Genomic DNA, 18,325 nt, shown 5'->3' with positions numbered 1-18,325 from the left:
TATTAGAAAGACACGTGTGATGACAACAATACCGCAGGCTAGTAAAAACATTTATGTTGTTGGTTTTTACTGTTCAGTGTACTTGGTTAGTGTAGGTTTTATGCAGTTTTTGTATTGATGCTTATTCTTATTTGCATATAATAAAAACACAACAAACACACACACGCCCCCGCCCCCCCACATACACACACACCCACATACACCCTGGCCAGTTGGCAGCACCTCCACTTAAAACATCTTCATGCTCACCTGTTCTTCACACCTCACACCCCTCATTTGTCATGATTCAAATGCTCCCCAGGGATCTCTGAAGGCTTCTGTAATGCAAAGACGTAATGAGCGCTCTGCTCAGCTCCAAGCAAGCAAAGGCTGGTCTTGATTTAGTGACGCTGTGAGGCCGTCTGATTTTTTTGTTGTTAAAATGAGCTCAATGCAATAGCAGTGCACGAAAACAAACAAACAAACAAACAACCATACGGGGCTAGGTGGAGGGAGTACAGGAAACGTGACCGAGAAGGAATGTGTGATGAAACGCCATCCTGAACATGTTTGCTGAACGGCCCCTGCTCTGGCCTGCCCCTCACCCTGCCTCTGCCCAAAATTACAGCACAAAAACGCACAAATGTGGATTGGGTGGAGACCTTTGCCCTCTGGGTAGATGCCATGACAAAGAAGGTCTCTTAACAGATCATCCTCAGCCTCCTGTTTCCCGTTTCCCTATGTCATTATCTGGGGTAGCACAGACAGCGTAGAAGACAGTTTCAGTGTGGACACGATGTCAAGAGTGTGTTCGGATTTGTGGTCTCTTCTCTCTCTGGCCATTTACACAGTGAGTCTAGATCCCAGCCAGATCCAAGGTAAGTCCTCAACACACCCAGATCACAGAATAATTACATAACATGTAATTGTAAGTCTTAAATAAAAAGTCTTAAACCCTGATGTTTTAGCTTGTTTGCTTGTTTTTGTTTTGTTTTGTTTGGTAAAGTTGCTACAGGATTTTATTTTTGTATTCAAATACAGTTTATCCAGAAAATGGTGGAGTCTCTGGAGTATTTATAGTAATGCCCAAAAACAAAATCTACAGCTTCAATGCCACTACAGCCAGAGACGTGTGTGAGTCTCTCAGTACTCACATAGCCACCAGAGCTGAAGTTCAGCTGGCAAACAGCAATGGCTTACAGACATGCAGGTAATACAGAGAACACCAGCGCACAGGAAGGCTTTGCTAACTGAACAAGGCTCATGGTTCTTTTAAAACTAAAAGCTGGACCTAAACTGAATTTTTAAATTATTTGATCAATTACTGAAGCCCTTTATAAAGTAGAATGCTATGCCCTAGTATGTTTATTTAAAAAATAACTGTAAAATAACTGTATAAATGTTACTAATGATCAAAACAAAGACCTTGGGTAAATGACATCACGGATTATGCTGGTCACTGCAGGTATGGATGGGTTAAGGAGCAAGTGGCAGTCATTCCTCGTACTGAAGAACACCAGAAGTGTGGTCAAAACAGGGTGGGGGTCATTGCCTGGGCTGCTTCTCCCAGTGCGTCATTTGATGTTTTTTGCTTCAATTCAACAGGTATTATTATTATTGCTGAATGTAAAAGTACTAAAAATATTACATAATTAAGTGTCTTAAATATGTTATACCAGATTAAGGTGATTTAAAACATGAAAACGAATCTTTTTGACAATAAAGAATTCCATGAAGGTTGCATTTCTAAGAAGGGTGTAATGATTTCTGGAAATCCCAATTTTAGTAATCCACTACAACTGTTTTTCTGGTGTGTGTGTGTGTTTACCTCAACTTCAAGGAAAAACTACAACTCTGATGTTTTTTCTGATGTGTGTGTACCTGAACTTTGAGGATACACTACAACTCTGCTGTTTTGGTGTGTGTGTTTATCTCACAGGTCAAACTGAAACAGTGACAGTCATCATTCCAAAATCAACAAACCCAACTGTCAAGAGCCCTCAAGCAAAAACCACTTCCCCATCACTCATGTTGTCTACCCTGCTTAACAAAAGTTACCCTAACCCTAACCCTAACCCTAACCCTAACCCTCCTTCCAGATCTGCCCCGCCTGTCACCTCTGGCTTCAGCACCTCTACAGTCTCCATAGTCCTTCTTTCTACTTTCAGATCTTTATCTACAAGAAGTTCTCCATCACTCCCACACACTAGTCACCAGTATCAACACTCCACTTCCCCCTCTATGACCTTTTCTTCCCCTGTCCCTTCCTCTCATCCATTCACCCATGCTTCCTCTCTGACCTCTTCATCGTATCGAACAGAGGTGCCTACGCAACCCCCAACTCTCCGAAGATCTCTCACTGGAGGTTGCGCTCAATCAAAATTTATACTTAGTTAAAGTCTAATACTTAGTTAAAGTCTAAAGTTTAATGTAATGTGTGTTCTTTGCTGACCAGCACTGACAGTTTATTCCCTGTCCTTTCCAGAGGTTCCTATAGCATGTGTCACCGTTGCTGTCATTCTCTTGATGGCAGTAACAGCTGGAACTTGCTATTTTAAGATGTAGGTTAAAAACATCTTCAACGCTAAATATTTATCTAAATAAAACATACATGTACAAAAGCATATGCTATCACAACTGTGCCGCAATCGGTGGTTTTCACAGCTGCTGTCTCCTTCAGGAAACGATCGCATCGTCTCCCACCGTGGGTCAGAATGCGCCACAAGGACACCGCCGACACTGAGATGTGGAAGCACCCAGACTTGCAGTATCCCAGCAAAGAGCAGGACAGCAACTGCGACGAGATGACTCTCCAAACAGAAGAAGACGCGGAATCGTCCTAAGAACTGCTACACAATAAACGTATATTTTTGTACCATGCCTGTGTGCCGTAAGCGTAAAGTCGTGTTTCATTCATTCACCGCGGAAGTGACAGACATGTAAAGTCAGCGGCCGCGTCCGCGTCGTACGTCATCAATGCGCGCCGGCGCTTGGTGTTGATAGTAACGCTCCTACGAGCGCTAGCTGTTTGTTTACCATCTAGACCTTTTACACCGCCTGCTTTGAGAAAGTGAGTGAATCTAAAACATTTTTCTGAGATAAACTACGCGTCAACGTATGTGTAGTACTGTACTTATTTATATCCTGTGTGGGCTATGTGCGAGTTTGCGGTCCGTTCAATATTCCTAGCTAGCCAATTGCTCCAGTTTTCTAGCTAGTTCTCATTGAAGCTAATCATCCAGCTAGCGTCTGCTCCATGCAACTGGTTTGCTAAGGTAAGTGATTTTTAAAATATGTTACTTTCTCTGTATCGTAATTAGGTCCTTTCAAGGTTATATATATATATATATATATATATATATATATATATATATATATATAAGCTATAAATCTTGCAATTAATCTTCATTTGGATATAGTTTGGCATATAATTTGCATTACGGTGCCATCAGTGGTCTGAATTAGTTAGCTAGCTTGTTATAACATAACATATAGCTAACGTTGTTGCAACAGCTATTGCAACATTTGAAACACAGAAGTGGGATATTAGGCTTATTAAAGTCAATTACTTACTATTTTTATTAGCTACAGAGCAAATGTTTGAGTCAAGGGAAGTCAGTAGGTGAGAAATAGTTAAACATTACGTAAACATAGTCACACCCCAGCTGACATTTTATTTCCAAAATAAAAGCCGTTTTTCAAACACATAAACAAAACAACCCGCATGAGGTATTTATAGTAGTAGTGTGATTGCCAGTGCACAGGACGGAAGTATTCATTTTGAAAATCAAGAACTCAAGAATAAATAACCAGGTGCATTCCAAGTGTCAAGCACAGTTCAATCAAATGAGATCATATGCATTTCAGCTAGATTTTTATCAAATGAACATTTTCCCTAGATTGTTTAGACATTGCAGTGTCCTGTAGTAAAAGATATAGAGATAGTCAAAATTAAGGATGAAGGACCTCTGTCCAAAATGTCCTGTTTCCCCGGGGACCTTGTGTACTTCAATATCTCTCTCTCTCTCTCTCTCTCTCTCTCTCTCTCTCTCTCACACACACACACACACACACACACATGCATGCACAGACCAATCAGGCACTGTTAAATCCACCTGACTGATATTGCATAGGTCCCTTCCCAGTCGCTACAGCAGCTCTGACCTGTTGAAGTGTGGACTCCACAAGGCTTCTGAAAGTGTCCTGTAGTAACTGCTGCCAACACATTAGCAGTAGATCCTGTGAGTCCTGTAAGTCCTGTCAGTCCTGTAAGATGATTGGCGGGGCCTCCATGGATCGGACTTGTTTTCCCTGCACATCCCACAGATGCTCCATCAGTTTGAGTTCTGGGGAATTTGGAGGCTTTGAACTGTGCCATGTTCCTCAAACCATTCCTGACCAATCCTGAAGTTGATGTAGTTGGTCTGCCACAGTGTTTAGGCTAGTTGTACAGTACAACTATAGTATGGTACACTACAGCCACATGAATGTCTGGACTCAAGGTTTCCCAGTAGGATATTGCTGAATATTGTTGAAGGACCTGTAGCTGAAGTCTCCTATTTCTCTGGGAACCTTCAAGCATCTTTTACTATTCACTACACTGCAGTTACTCCCCAGAACCATCTTTATAATCCACGTCCTTTTCTCGCCTTTGTGTTCCAGGTCTTTGATCACTGAATGAGGTCTAGTGTTGTCTTGGTCCGGTCCTCCGTGTGGAGCAGTGATGGGCCAGCAGATCTCAGGCCAGTCAGTGTTAAGCAAACTCCCAGAGAAGCTGGTGAAGCACGCAGGACTCGTACGGGACAGTGGTTACCTAACCTACGATGAGTTCCTGGGACGGGTGGCAGAGCTCAATGAGGTGTAAGCTGCCACTGCTAAGATTAACATTAGAATAAGCTTACTTAGTCTCAAAAGGGGTATTGTCTATATATTTGTGCTAGACCACATGTCGACAGCATGGTCATTTTTATTTAACATTTTTTAAAAGACATGTCAGTGTTTAATCAGTGTGTAGTCATTAGATACATCACTAGATCACTATATAAACCAGTGTTGTTTATTTTTAAAATACAAATTGACCAAAGCTTCAAAGCTGGTTAGCAATGGAATGGACAAAAAAGTGCTGATATACAGGACAACCAAGTGTGATATTGCTTTTATACAGTAGTTCTACAAGCACTCAGTTCACAGTGGTAAACAACAGATTATGACTTAATGTGTTTATTTAATAAAAACAAATAGTTCTGCACCTGGACTGGGACTGGACTGTTGCCAAGAAACAAGAGTTCCCTGCACACTAGCTTGCATTAGGTCTATGTTACCATGGGCCCGTGACTTTGTACCACTCTATATAATCACTGTGTTTCCATGTGCAACCAGTGAAAATAAGACTTTGTAATCAGTCACTTTGGTGGCATGTGTGATTCTAGTTATCAACAAAGTTTGTCATTCTTTCTAAGATGGATAATAATCGTTAATGTAATGAATGGTCTGCAGAACACACCTGTAAAGGGCAAAGGTACATTTATAGTTAAGTCACAGTGCTGTTATCTTCTATATCAGCACTGATGGAATAACTCAAATTCTTCTGATTACATGAGAGCTAACTGTTATATAATGGTCTTTGCAAGACTAATATTTCACTAGGCTGAAATGTGCAAATTCACCCTCAAGTCATGTTTTCTCTTATGTGCTGTGATCCTCCTGACTAATCCAAACATTTGAGGCCTGCTCTCTGTGGTGTTTCAGTAACTCACAATAGGATAGAATAATTTTGTTCAAAAATAATGCACACATATCCCAAGGGCATATCAGTGCATTAATGTATTTCAAGACATGCAATATTTTGGTTCATGTCGCATAGACCTAAATACACTTCAATTACTACACTGTACAACACTACACAGGCTATTTTATAGCAATGTATATTATTTATAGTCCGAGAGAATTTAGTCAATCTTTCGCTGTTGTTGCTTCATTCAAACCAGCACTGCTAGGCTAGCGACTGGTCAACAGAAGCACCTCCTGTTTGAGGTGCAGCCAGGGTCAGACACTTCTGCACTGTGGAAGGTGGCGGTGAGGGTCGTGTGCACCAAGGTACAGTGACTTTACAATCTGATGTATAGTTCTGTTTAAAAGTTCAACCTTTTATACCAAAAGGAGAGCAAATGAGATTTGATCTGTGCTCGTAATGAACTATTTGCTTTTGAAATGAAATTTGTGGAACCACACAGAGTTGAGTTTGTTCTTCTGAATTCGAGTCCCCTGTGGCGTCTGCGTCTTTTAGAAGTAAGGGGCGTGTATCAGAAGTAAGGGGTGTGCTTCAGGCTCTATGATGCCCCTGCAGATCAACAAAGAGGATGGCTTGGTGGAGGCCTCTCGTATCATGAACCTGTACCAGTTCATTCAGCTTTACAAGGACATCACCAGCCAGGCTGCAGAAGTGCTGGCAGGAGGGGCTTCAGATGAGTCCGCGTGGGGGGCGTCTCCTGCAGCAGAGGCCTGCCAAGCCAGCATGTGGATGTGCAGGTAGGCCCAGCACAGCCACACATTAGCCTGGGTACATACCAGTTTCATTCTAATATACTGATTATTGTAAGAGTATAAGCCACATAATACAATAGTAACATGTAGTATGCACAATGGTAAATGCATGTCTGTGCACATATTTAAGAAGCATAATTCCCTAATTGTGCCACCCCACAAATGTTGCTGTGTCTGTGGACGATTGCTTTAGTCTGGTGTGGCTGTGCTGTGTTGCAGGGTGAAGCAGCTGACTGATGAAGAGGAATGCTGTATCTGTATGGATGGCAAGGCAGACCTCATCCTTCCCTGTGCACACAGCTTCTGCCAGAAATGCATTGACAAATGGTACGTGTCTGCAGGAAGCTGAACCAATGGCTTCTTGAGGGACATTGCATCGCAGTGTTTCTGATGTGTGTGTGTGTGTGTGTGTGTGTGTGTGTGTGTGTGTGTGTTGTAGGAGTGGCCAGAGTCGAAACTGTCCCATCTGCCGTATTCAGGTGACGGCTGCCAATGAATCCTGGGTAATGTCTGATGCCCCAACAGAGGAGGACATAGCTGGCTACATTCTCAATCTGGCTGATGAGGCAGGTCACCCCCACAGACCTTAAACCCAACGAGCTTGTTATTCTCACACTCATTGCTGTCTCTTTTACTGCACTGCTCTCCTGACTGTGGAAGGCTGTTTAAAATGGTGAAGAATTATTTGATGCACCCCCCCCCCCCCCTTTCCCAGGTGGTAATAGCCACACATTTTGATTTAGCATTTCTTGATGTGGTTAACCTACTGAGTTTTCAAACTGTGACATGACATCACACAGTATTTAGCTGCTCAACCTTTGATTTTTGATTTTTTTGGTGAACTGATTTACTGTATGTCACTCACATTTGTTTTAGTAATGCATTGTTGCACTTAATCTGCCAACAGCTGTGTGTATGAATGAGTATGAGGGAAAGAAACAAGGATTACTGAAAAAAATGGGGTGTTTGTGACTGGGTGATAATGCTCCATGTAAAGGAAAACCAAGCTGTCTTTTTAATTCTCAGATAAGTATAAATTAAATATAATAATAAAAATAAATTTTAAATATAACAGTAAAAGTATTTTATAATTTATTAATGTAAAATAAAGGACTGGTGTCAGTATATGTGTGTGTATATAAATTAAGGAATGTGTTTATAAAATCCTGTACAATGTATACATTATGTAAAATAAACATAGCATGTAAGTGGATAATATTTCTAAGTGCTTAAAGCAGGTCAATGCAGTGTAGCCCTGTGGAATGTGATATGTATGAAGTTGTTGGTCTGGTTTACCCAGGGTTACACGCCAGACACTTCACACATCATATCATTCTTCTGGAAAGATTCACTTAATGGATCGCTTACTAGTTACTAAGGGAAATGTAGAAATGACATTTTCATAATAAAAAAAATTGTGCTGAACTGATTTGATCCGTAAAAATGTATTTTAAAAATGTCATCAATGAAGGCTGTTAAATATATTCCTTATGTTTATGTAATATATAGATTTTTTTGCTCACATTTTCATAGTACCAAGTTAATTATGTAAAGACACTGTCGTTTGTTGTGTGACCAGTAAAATATGCAAGATCTATATTTTTCTTGACTTGAGCACATATACTTATTAATCTTGAACTTTTTTAATGTATAGGACAGTTGTCTATACTTTTTGATGTTGTTAACCTGTCCATCCACCAGGTTTCAGTGTTGAGCTGAATCAATAAATGTATCGCTTTCATAAATCTTTATGTTTTCATAACTGACCACTTATTTTACCATTATAATGTTAAATCTGCTTAAAATAGCCAACTGAAGATTGACACATTTTTGATGCATTTAAAAATGCTTTATTTTAAAACCTTCAGATTCCTTTGGAAGCCCATAGAAGAATTTTCACACCTACAGTCAAGGACACTCCAGGAATTCGTAGCTACACATTTGAGCTACTTACCTAGAGAACAACACTGCAGTTTGTGCTGTGCTTGTCATGCAGTGGAAGGACAGCATAGATGCTGAAAGAGACCAGGCTTCCCCCACCATTAACACAGAAATATGAACTACATGTACAACTAACTGCTCTTTCCAGTCTCCTGTTTCTTACAAATCAGGGATGTTTTCATAAAAAGTCACAAATACAAAATAAAAATGTTGTACCTAAGAAACGCACAATATAAGTAGCTTAAAAAACCCTATTTAACCCTTTTCATTAGCTATACATATTGACCATGTGTTGAATATGTGAGTAGCCAGTTCTCTGGAAGGCAGTTGTGTCATGGGGCCCCATTCACACTACAGTGTGACACTGACTCTGTTCCAGTGCAGTTTCAGGATGTGGTCAGGATGTTGTCTTCTCCTTTTTTAATCCCCACGCCATTTTATTTGGTGCCCTTGTGTGTTGAGCTGTGCTGTGTGGTGGGACTGGGTGGTATGGGTGCTGTGTGCTATGATTGTGTGCTGTGGCTGGGTGATGTGGTTGTGCTGGTGATCCAGTGCTGGCTGCTTCTCACATTGCCGGTACTTTCACCTCGGTGACCTCAGACTTGACGGCGTCCATCAGAAAGCTGAGCTCGTTGCACAGGGTCTCGTGCCTGAAGGCCATGCGGATCTGGGCCACATTGGTCCGCCGAATATCATTCCCTTCAGGACCGTCCTCTAAATAGTTTTCCCCTAAGAAGTTTTTCTTCTCCTGTTAGAGGTAAGAGAGATTCTTAAGCGTGAAAGGTAGGTGAAATGCAGGAAAACACCCATTATAGCCTTATTCTTCCACATCTACATTACAGATACAAATAGATGAGTCTGGCAAGCCTGTTAAACTGCTTCATAGCTGATTTTTTTAACTCCATGTTGTACTTCATGTAATTGTATGCGTATCATGTATTGTACTGTCATTTGTTGACTGGAACTAATCCAGTATGGTTTTAAGTGTATATTTATCTTCAGCTTGTGATCTCCGTGTTATTCACCATAACACAACCTCTCCTGTTTCTGCTGCTTAATATAACAGGGATGTAAAAAAGTCCTGACCATTAGTTGTTATGTATTAGTTTTTTTATATATATTGGTGATTCTACAAAGCAAACAGGTGAGCGTGTGGTGTATTTGTACCTGATGTGAGAGGCCACTCTGGAGGACGCTGTTTCTGGCGATCTCACACACGTCACAGGTGCTGAGTTTCCATAGCTGTGCTGCGATAGCATACTCCTCCATCAGCGCCTCCTACAGCAGGTGGTGCAGGGAGAGGTCGGTCCACAAACCATTTCATACCATGCATGCCATGATAGTGGATTTGATTTGTGTATTGGGATGGGGTCATACTTTGGTGTAGTGGAACTGCATGGGGTCATCGGTGGAGAGCGAGACACACAGGCCTTTGTGCAGGAACTCTCGCAGTGGGTTCTTGGAGTACTCCAGGAACAGGCTGTTGTTGCTGAGAGGGGACATGGCAATGGGCACCTGAGCCAGGTAAAACAGGTACTGCAGCACAGGACTCTGGGTAAGAGACAAACAGACAGCAGTTTGTTAACAAGGTGATGGAGATGATCCCATGATGCTTCACTCACAATGGAACGGCATCTGATCTGCTCCTCTAAAGGGATCTGCTCCTTGGGTGGAAGACTGACCTTCTTCAGGTTGAGGCCATGCGAGATGTTGTCTGCGCTGAGGAAGGCGGAGACCAGGTGAGTGATGGATCCCGCCTCTCCACAGTGGGGGCGGAACTGGAAGGTGTTGAGACCACGTTCCCTTGAAAACAAGAGCACAAGCTTTCACAATTCACACAGCCTTTAGTAGTGGAGGTGGGGGGGGGGGGGGGGGGGGGTGTTCAACAACAATGCACACATTCTACTAAAGTGCTTCCATATCAACATGGAATAAATTCAAGTAATACTAGATTATATTTGACCATATGTGATTATTTTTATTGTCTTTAAGAACAGAGGATAAAATTCTTAAATGCATGTAAAGTGAAGGCAGAGCTGACGTACTTGCGCAGGTTGTTGAGCACCATGATGTTGGCGTACATGTGGAAGAGGTAGTAACTGTACGGGGGGTTGTCGTCTGTGGACCATTCCTCAGGCTTGGGGCTCTTATAGGTGAACATGTGATCACTGTGTTTGGACTCGTCGTCCACACTGTCGAAGCCCGTCACCTGCGGGTAAACCACGGCTCACTGTGAGGCTGTTGTCAAATACCTGAGCACCTGAACACCTGGTCGTTGGAGGTTAGTCTCCTGATAACAGCACGTATCCAGCCACTCACATATTTCAGGAACACGTGCATTTCCTTGTGCTTCTGCGGGTTAACAGTGGCCTCAAACAGTGGGAGGAAGATGTTTTCCAACATCTTTGCAAAGCTGGGTATTATCTTCTTTGACTTAAAAATGTCACTGAATGACAAAACACACAGGCATGGCACATAAGTATGATTTAATGTATATAAGTAATGTAACTTGGTCATTTACAGCATCTGCTTCTGTCCATCGTTATTTAAACTTAATCTTATTAGAAGCCAGATTACTTGTAGCACTTACTAGATCCTTGGCACCTGTATCATCCATCTTAAATTGGGGGAGTACACCCTTTGCTGGATGAACCATTTTGATAGGCTCTGCCATTCATCAGTGGAACGGCCATAAATGGAAAGACGGGGTTCTGCGTACTGGTATTTACTTTCCTCCAGTCCATGAGCCACCTCCTACAAACAGCATTGATCGGGGAACTTATTACGACAGTTTCAGAAAGCAGTGTGTCCACTTGGACACTGTGTTTCTTAATGCTGATGGAGCTGCTTCTGTGTTTTACCTTTATAAGGCGTGCAAAGTATTCTCCATTAATGTGGTTGTCTGTTTTCAGGTAGATCTCACGAAGCTCACTCGCACCCACTGGGTTGTATTTAGAGTTGAACTTGTCAAATCGATGAAAAGTTTGCCTACCCTGAGATACAAATTAAAATGTTGCTGAATATAAATGACTTCACAAATTTTCAAGGTTTATGTAAATACTGAAAGCCCCTGCTCTCGTGTGGTACATACCGCATGCACATCCAGAGAATCCACTGTGAGATCATACGGGTCCATGTGGAGGTTCTGAAACACCTGTTTGAGGGTGAGCTTCTTCCCATTCTTCTCCAGCACCACCCGATCTGCATCTGTGTTGCAGGAGTCCTGGATGAACTGTAGAAGGTGCTTCTGGTTCATGCAGGCAGCTGCGTGGATGTGGGTGTCTACCTGGACATGCACAAACATCCTGCTTCAAACGTCCGTCTTGTGCTTCAGTGAAACACACACACACACATGTTTGTGGAAAACCTCATGTGCTGTAATACTTCATACCTTTCTGACATTATAGAAGTCTCTATGCGGCACACTTTTCAACTCCTTTAACTCTGCCATCTCGTTCAACATTTCGTGTAGGTGGAACTTTGACAGGAGGAAGTTTAGACGTCTGTGACAGTAGGTCTTTCTGCAAACACATACATAAGCATGTAAACTACAGTATCATACAGTAACCACATAACAGTGCAAAAAGATGCCGTTGTGGTCCATGTGAAAAGATCATAAACAGTTATGTTGAATGGAACAGGCCATCTTCTGAATAACCTAAACACACTCAGGTTGCATAGCATGGTGGGACGTTAGCTATATCTACATCACAGTGGAAGGATGTCTTAACAGAATCACTCTGCACAGCAAATGAGATGTGGAGAATGCTGAACTCACGTTGGTCCATCTGCAATCATGGCCAGGATGTGAGTCATGTCGATAGTGAACGTCTCCAAGTCGGGGTACGGCAAACTGTGCGGTTTCTCCTGCTTCACGGCCTCCTCGTCATTGTAAACATGTATGATGCCATCCTTGATCTTCAGGATGTATCCCAGGTTCTGAGGGATGTCCTCCATGCTGTATGGATCTTGGCCCTCAGTGACACATGGGAGGATATCTGTAGATCACACGCATGATAAAAAAACAAATACAATTCATAACTGTATTAATATCTTCTTTATCAACTATGAAACAGAACTGAAACATTAAAGGGGTGTCCCAGTATCCCAGTTACCTGGAATAACCTCTTCTTCCTCATTCCATGTCTCATTATTTGCACTTCTGAGGAATTTGGCAGTGATTCTTGGAAAGCGGTGATAAGCCAGACGAGAATATTTCTCTCGGATGAATAAAGCTTTCAGCAGGCTTTGTGCTGCCTGCTCATAGTCCTCAAGTGTGATCTGTACAGGAAACACAATACAGCAAACACAATGAATAGCGCTAACTTTAAAATTTATTTATTTTTAAACACCTTGGATTTATTCACAATGTCTCAAATATTATTAGATGAACATTATTGCAGATTGGTTAGACTTTGAGTTCTGGAGCCACAGCTAATAGCATTGTTACGTTGTTCATGGACGTGTTGACTGCAGGCCAAGCCCACAGACCTCATCTGAAACACACGCCTAGAACACAGCCACCATGGGGCCCACAGACCTCATCTGAAAACACAGGCCTAGAACACAGCCACCACGGGGCCCACAGACCTCATCTGAAACACAGACCTAGAACACAGTCACCATGGGGCCCACAGACCTCATCTGAAACACAGGCCTAGAACACAGTCACCACGGGGCCCACAGACCTCATCTGAAACACAGACCTAGAACACAGTCACCATGGGGCCCACAGACCTCATCTGAAACACAGGCCTAGAACACAGCCACCATGGGGCCCACAGACCTCATCTGAAACACAGGTCTAGAACACAGTCACCATTGGGCCCACAGACCTCATCTGAAACACAGGCCTAGAACACAGTCACCATGGGGCCCACAGACCTCATCTGAAACACAGGCCTAGAACATGGTCACCATAGGGCCCACAGACCTCATCTGAAACACAGGCCTAGAACACGGTCACCATAGGGCCCACAGACCTCATCTGAAATACAGGCCTAGAACACAGTCACCATGGGGCTCACAGACCTCATCTGAAACACAGGCCTAGAACACAGCCACCATGGGGCCCACAGACCTCATCTGAAACACAGGCCTAGAACACAGTCACCATGGGGCCCACAGACCTCATCTGAAACACAGGCCTAGAACACAGTCACCATGGGGCCCACAGACCTCATCTGAAACACAGGTCTAGAACACAGCCACCATTGGGCCCACAGACCTCATCTGAAACACAGGTCTAGAACACAGTCACCATGGGGCCCACAGACCTCATCTGAAAACACAGGCCTAGAACACAGCCACCATTGGGCCCACAGACCTCATCTGAAACACAGGTCTAGAACACAGTCACCATGGGGCCCACAGACCTCATCTGAAAACACAGGCCTAGAACACAGCCACCATTGGGCCCACAGACCTCATCTGAAACACAGGCCTAGAACACAGTCACCATGGGGCCCACAGACCTCATCTGAAACACAGGCCTAGAACACAGTCACCATTGGGCCCACAGACCTCATCTGAAACACAGCCACCCAATTTCCCAATTTCACATTCCAGAAGACAATTCAGCAGTCGTTTTGTACTGGCTGTTTATTCTACTCTTGGATTTGAATCACAGTTCTACATCACTTGTGCTTCCTTGATTTTGTGTACTGTTGGCTTGCTAACCCTGAGCTGTTCTGCTTGTTATCACTCATGGTTAGTACCCAGTGAGGCTCTCATTACCTACATGCAAACCGGTACACTCTTGTTCTTTAGACAGCATGGAGCATTGCAGAATGACACATGGTCTGGCTTTATTTTTGTGTTCTTTACATAATATTGTAATTGTAAGTATGCACATACCCCTGCGCAGTGGTCTCCACTGATGGTCATTCTCTGGAACTCCGGGATGTTGGCAGGCCAGGGGGGTTCTTCAGGGGTAACTATAGGGGAGATGACAGACATGGCCCAGTCTGCTGCACCTGGGACCTGGAGTGATATCGACTGTGAACGCATCATCTTAAAGCTCTTCTTCCTAGAGGAGGGTGCAATAAGAACAAACAACAAAAAGGAATTATCATGCTGATTATCATACAGACTGTCCTTCTGAGCTGATTAGGGCCCCTGTGAGTGTCCCCACCTTTTGATGGTCTCTGCAGAGTGCTCCTCTGCTAGTTCCTTGCGTATCTCGTGCTCCTTAGCCTCGTGGAGCCCGATGGGGCAGTCCTCGGGTACAGTGAACATGGACATGAGGTCCTTGTTGCTCTCCTCTTTCAGGGCTGAGGCGAACACCTTCTCCGCCAGCCGCTTCATCTTCTCGTCCACCTCGGCGAAGGACATCTTCTGGAAGTGTCGCGACATCTCTGTGGGACAAAGCCAAATGGAGACTGACGATGGCAGAAAAGACACTACATACAAGCTCAGGGTTTCAAGTGACAAGTGTTTATCATTATTGAAGGATATGAGCCATACCTCACATTTTGTAGATGATGCAGTATACAGAATTACCTGCTAAAAATTTCAAACGTTCAAGTAGTTCTGTAGTATTATATATAGGGTTAATAATAATAATTTTATGTAAAACCTGGTCAACAATAAATATGAATGAAGGGAACACATATCCTGTAATTCACAGCTGAACTTTCAAATCTGTTTATGATACACCAAAGAAATATGATGTTAAATGCCTACTAGGTTATGTCAAAATATATTTTCTCTTCTATTACTGCACAGAATACTAAAACATAAACACAATTTTTTTTACCCTTTCCATCATTTCCTTTTCTGATTCTAATTCAAGTGAGATCATCAAATATTCCCAACAATCTCTAGGAGATTCGTTTTGCCATGATGATAATTACATATGCAGCACTCGGCGAGTATTTGGGTAGTAATTTGGATAATAATATGAACCAAGGTTATTATTTTATTTGAACCCAGTTGTAGCGTCCCAAATCGACTTACAGCTTTTTCCCCATGGATAAACACAAAGACTTACTTAGTCACTACATTTGTTTCCAAATTTCACATTTTCTTTTACTGTTTCTCACTTTGAAATCCTCTATAATCAAATTCTCAATTAATTTATTGGTACAATTGGAATTTAAATGACAAAACCGTTAGCAACACTCTTCAGCGAATTGCTATTCTAGCATTAGCACTCTTAGCAAGCAGGTAACTGAAACACAGTCAACGAAACTTAACTTAGGTCTCAATTTTACATCCACATTGTATGACACAGGTAGAATTGACCAAACATGTCATTGTATTAGATTAACATTAATAACACACCTTGAGCCTCATCGAAAGGAAGCTTAAACTTTGTAAAACGTTTTTTTCCGTGTATATACTTAAATTTTAAATTCAATAACCGTATTCGTTCTGCAGTAAAACCGTTCACGCGACCTATACTTAACGTATTTAACACCATACAAATTAAGAGTTTCCTTTCCAACAAATTAAACGTTCTTTGAAATATAAACATTTTTCAGTAGCAAATACAAATGCAACCAAAATAATAGCAATAAATAAAGATCCTTTGGAAGGTATTTTCTTCAGTCATATCTTGTTTCTATGGACATGTACTGTTTAATGCATGTTGCTGCCTTTGCAAAGCTTATATGCTTACTGCAATTGAGTGACAGCTCTCTCATGTCATAAGTGTAATCTACGAAAAGGTTGAGGGTGGAGCAAGCAATGTATCGTAGCTGTAAACATGTCCTCGAGTGTCCTGATTTTGGAGATCAGGTTTTAGTTCCACTTAGTCAGGTTTCTGTAAACACCACGACGCAGTCATCAGAGAGGCATTCCTGTGGGCTATGTCTCCTCTAAGTCACGCCCCCAGTGGCAGTCAGCACATTCCCATTGGCTGCGTCCCATCTAAGCAACACCCCAAGTGGAAGTCATTCTCAAGTGACTGCCTACATGGTCTAACTGGTTCTGTAAACAGTTTGTGCACCATCACTCTTTAGTCTGTCTATGGAGCATTGTGAAATATGAGGTTATTGGGGGAAATAAAAATTTATGATGCTTCCTTGATGCTGACACTGTGTAGTACAGTGGGATAAATGTAGCATTTGTATTTTGTATGTACACACATTGTTATAGTCACTCATTCTGTTGATAGCTGAAGCTGAGTTATATTGTGAAATATATTTCACTACTTATCAAATATTGACATACTATTATGCATTCTGTACTCAAACCTGCAGTCTGCTAGTTAGAACTAGTGAACATACTGTCCCACTGTAGACAGTATGTGTTGTATGTTGACAGGAGTATGTTTACTACGGTCTTGTTTGGGTACTCAGGATGCTGCTAGTGTGGAGTGATTGGTAGAGTGATTGGTTTCCTATGATACAGGTTTCCAACCTGTTGACCATCCACTGACGTTCCCCACTGTGCACCACAGCTGCAGTCTGTAGTAACCATTTTATTACTGATTGTGCTTCAAGCTTGCTTTGTTTATTTAGTAGCTGAATCACCTAGGATTTATTTTTATGACAGAAAGACAGGTGACTTAGAAGTCCTTACCATCTTTGAAGGATGTGTAGTGGTGTGTGTTGTGTTCTTTCCTTGGCTGTTGTTGGTGGGGATTTATGACCTGGTAGGTCATAGTCAATATTAACATGTCACCCCTCCATGAAAGGAGAGTCCTGGCATTCTCAACCCTGGTGTGACCCACACAATAGCCAAGCCTGTGCTACCTGCGGTTCGCCATGAAGGAGAGTGCACCCTCTCTCTGTCTCTCTTACCTTCTGTGGCCATCCTCGGCCCGCTGGGGTTTACCAGGCTCTCTACGTTCAGACCTTCTGCCTTGCGAAAACACGTCTGGGACTGTTAAAAGCCCGTCTGGGACTGTGGTGTGGCGTGATGAACACCTTCGTTTCTGCCTCAGCCGCTTCCTGCTTTTCTTGTATCTCAAGTCCTCTCCTCCCTGCTCTATTTAAAGAGGCTGACGGCATGATATGGAGGGAGGACCGTGAAGCGTATGTCACGTCCGGGTGCCGAGACTGTGAGTGCCTGAAATGCTGGCAGGTTCTAGAACAGTGCTGCATGTGGAGATCTGGTTTCCTCACCACCTCCACGCCAAGCTTTAGGCAGCACGGGTCAGCACTGGCTGATCTCATAGAGACATTATGTGCTAGGTGCTCCTCTACCTCACATGCTACAGCTAACCTTTAGTAACCTATAATAAGTAACACACAGCCACGTCCATACAAACCTCTAGCACAAGCACATAGGAAAACCCTGTTGCAAGTGTTGGGTATGGTCTATGATGAAGCTGATCTGGATTCAGCTCTGTAGAAGTATGACCGTCTATCTGGGCGGGACAGTGCTTTGACTATGCAAAGCTAAATGTCTTATCTCTTGTAAGCCACACCCAAGTGACAGGAGCTAAAATGATTTCCAGAAGAGAGCCGCACCCTGAATGTGGCATTAGTGCATTAGTCACTGCCAAACACTTTGTTTTTGTCCGTGTGTGTATTTGCTTGCTCTTATTGCTACCTATCCTAGCATGGTCACTGGGACCAGTTTGTGCATACCACCCCAATACAACATGTCAATTCTGCAATGCAGAACGTAAACCACTTGTGAACACGCACCTTAGAGAATACCTCATACCACACGGTGGCGCAGGCACTCATTATTGCCTGCCAACTCTGCCCATGACCTTGGGTTTATCACAGAGACATGCCACGAGTTTCGAGCTTAAAATAACCAGTCTGGACACACTTCCCCAGAGCTGCTGCCATAGCCTGCTGCTCTTCACCGAAGTGTTGTAGTTAGCTGAAAACAGACGTGCTCTGAGGGACACTGCCTTCACGTACCCAGCCTTGCAGCAAATTGTATCCCAGACCTAACAAAG

At 42.8% G+C, this 18,325-nt stretch overlaps 2 protein-coding genes across 10 annotated transcripts in view; one reads left to right on the top strand and one right to left on the bottom strand.

Annotated features, from left to right (window-relative positions):
- Positions 1–744: 744 nt before the first annotated feature.
- rnf141 (ring finger protein 141) lies at positions 745–8,271 on the top strand. Of its 4 annotated transcripts, none has more exons than XR_013122805.1 (8): positions 745–857; positions 1,021–1,189; positions 1,445–1,584; positions 1,919–2,344; positions 2,465–2,540; positions 2,660–3,049; positions 5,967–6,075; positions 6,266–6,400. XR_013122805.1 is itself a non-coding variant. In XM_076984546.1 (6 exons), the coding sequence occupies exons 2-6, from the start codon at positions 4,703–4,705 to the stop codon at positions 7,110–7,112; spliced, it is 687 nt and encodes a 228-aa protein (XP_076840661.1). In that variant the 5' UTR covers positions 2,907–3,254; positions 4,642–4,702; the 3' UTR covers positions 7,113–8,271. The 4 variants fall into 4 exon arrangements, 2 of the variants coding, with proteins under 2 accessions (XP_076840661.1, XP_076840669.1); XR_013122806.1 differs by having other exon boundaries at positions 6,326–6,352; XM_076984546.1 differs by lacking the exons at positions 745–857; positions 1,021–1,189; positions 1,445–1,584; positions 1,919–2,344; positions 2,465–2,540 and adding exons at positions 4,642–4,839; positions 6,742–6,849; positions 6,962–8,271 and having other exon boundaries at positions 2,907–3,254; positions 6,326–6,507.
- ampd3b (adenosine monophosphate deaminase 3b) overlaps positions 8,047–18,325 on the bottom strand; it is a 20,017-nt gene continuing 9,738 nt past the window's right edge. For 3 of the 6 annotated variants that reach the window (XM_076984483.1, XM_076984530.1, XM_076984521.1), the window contains 14 exons: positions 14,597–14,819; positions 14,320–14,491; positions 12,579–12,744; positions 12,242–12,461; positions 11,855–11,984; positions 11,555–11,749; positions 11,325–11,456; positions 11,054–11,217; positions 10,783–10,909; positions 10,509–10,672; positions 10,146–10,266; positions 9,841–10,014; positions 9,631–9,741; positions 8,047–9,211 (listed from right to left, as the gene is read on the bottom strand). In XM_076984483.1, coding sequence (XP_076840598.1) covers positions 9,029–9,211; positions 9,631–9,741; positions 9,841–10,014; positions 10,146–10,266; positions 10,509–10,672; positions 10,783–10,909; positions 11,054–11,217; positions 11,325–11,456; positions 11,555–11,749; positions 11,855–11,984; positions 12,242–12,461; positions 12,579–12,744; positions 14,320–14,491; positions 14,597–14,819 — 2,282 coding nt within the window. In that variant the 3' untranslated portion in view covers positions 8,047–9,028. Of the gene's footprint in view, positions 9,212–9,630; positions 9,742–9,840; positions 10,015–10,145; positions 10,267–10,508; positions 10,673–10,782; positions 10,910–11,053; positions 11,218–11,324; positions 11,457–11,554; positions 11,750–11,854; positions 11,985–12,241; positions 12,462–12,578; positions 12,745–14,319; positions 14,492–14,596; positions 14,820–15,747; positions 15,997–16,084; positions 17,141–17,210; positions 18,311–18,325 lie in introns of those variants that run through there. The other 3 variants (XM_076984511.1, XM_076984501.1, XM_076984491.1) reach the window with 3 other exon arrangements.

Source organism: Brachyhypopomus gauderio, chromosome 2 (genome assembly GCF_052324685.1).
Source record: "Brachyhypopomus gauderio isolate BG-103 chromosome 2, BGAUD_0.2, whole genome shotgun sequence".
NCBI classification, from domain to species: domain Eukaryota; kingdom Metazoa; phylum Chordata; class Actinopteri; order Gymnotiformes; family Hypopomidae; genus Brachyhypopomus; species Brachyhypopomus gauderio.
This window is presented reverse-complemented; position numbering and strand designations above follow the sequence as displayed.

Bases quoted from the DNA above. Each gene is read 5' to 3' on its own strand.
- rnf141 (XM_076984546.1), top strand. From the start codon at position 4,703: ATGGGCCAGCAGATCTCAGGCCAGTCAGTGTTAAGCAAACTCCCAGAG. The intron at 6,508-6,741 runs GTAGGCCCAGCA...GCTGTGTTGCAG, and splicing joins GCCAGCATGTGGATGTGCAG to GGTGAAGCAGCTGACTGATG. The intron at 6,850-6,961 runs GTACGTGTCTGC...TGTGTGTTGTAG, and splicing joins CAGAAATGCATTGACAAATG to GAGTGGCCAGAGTCGAAACT.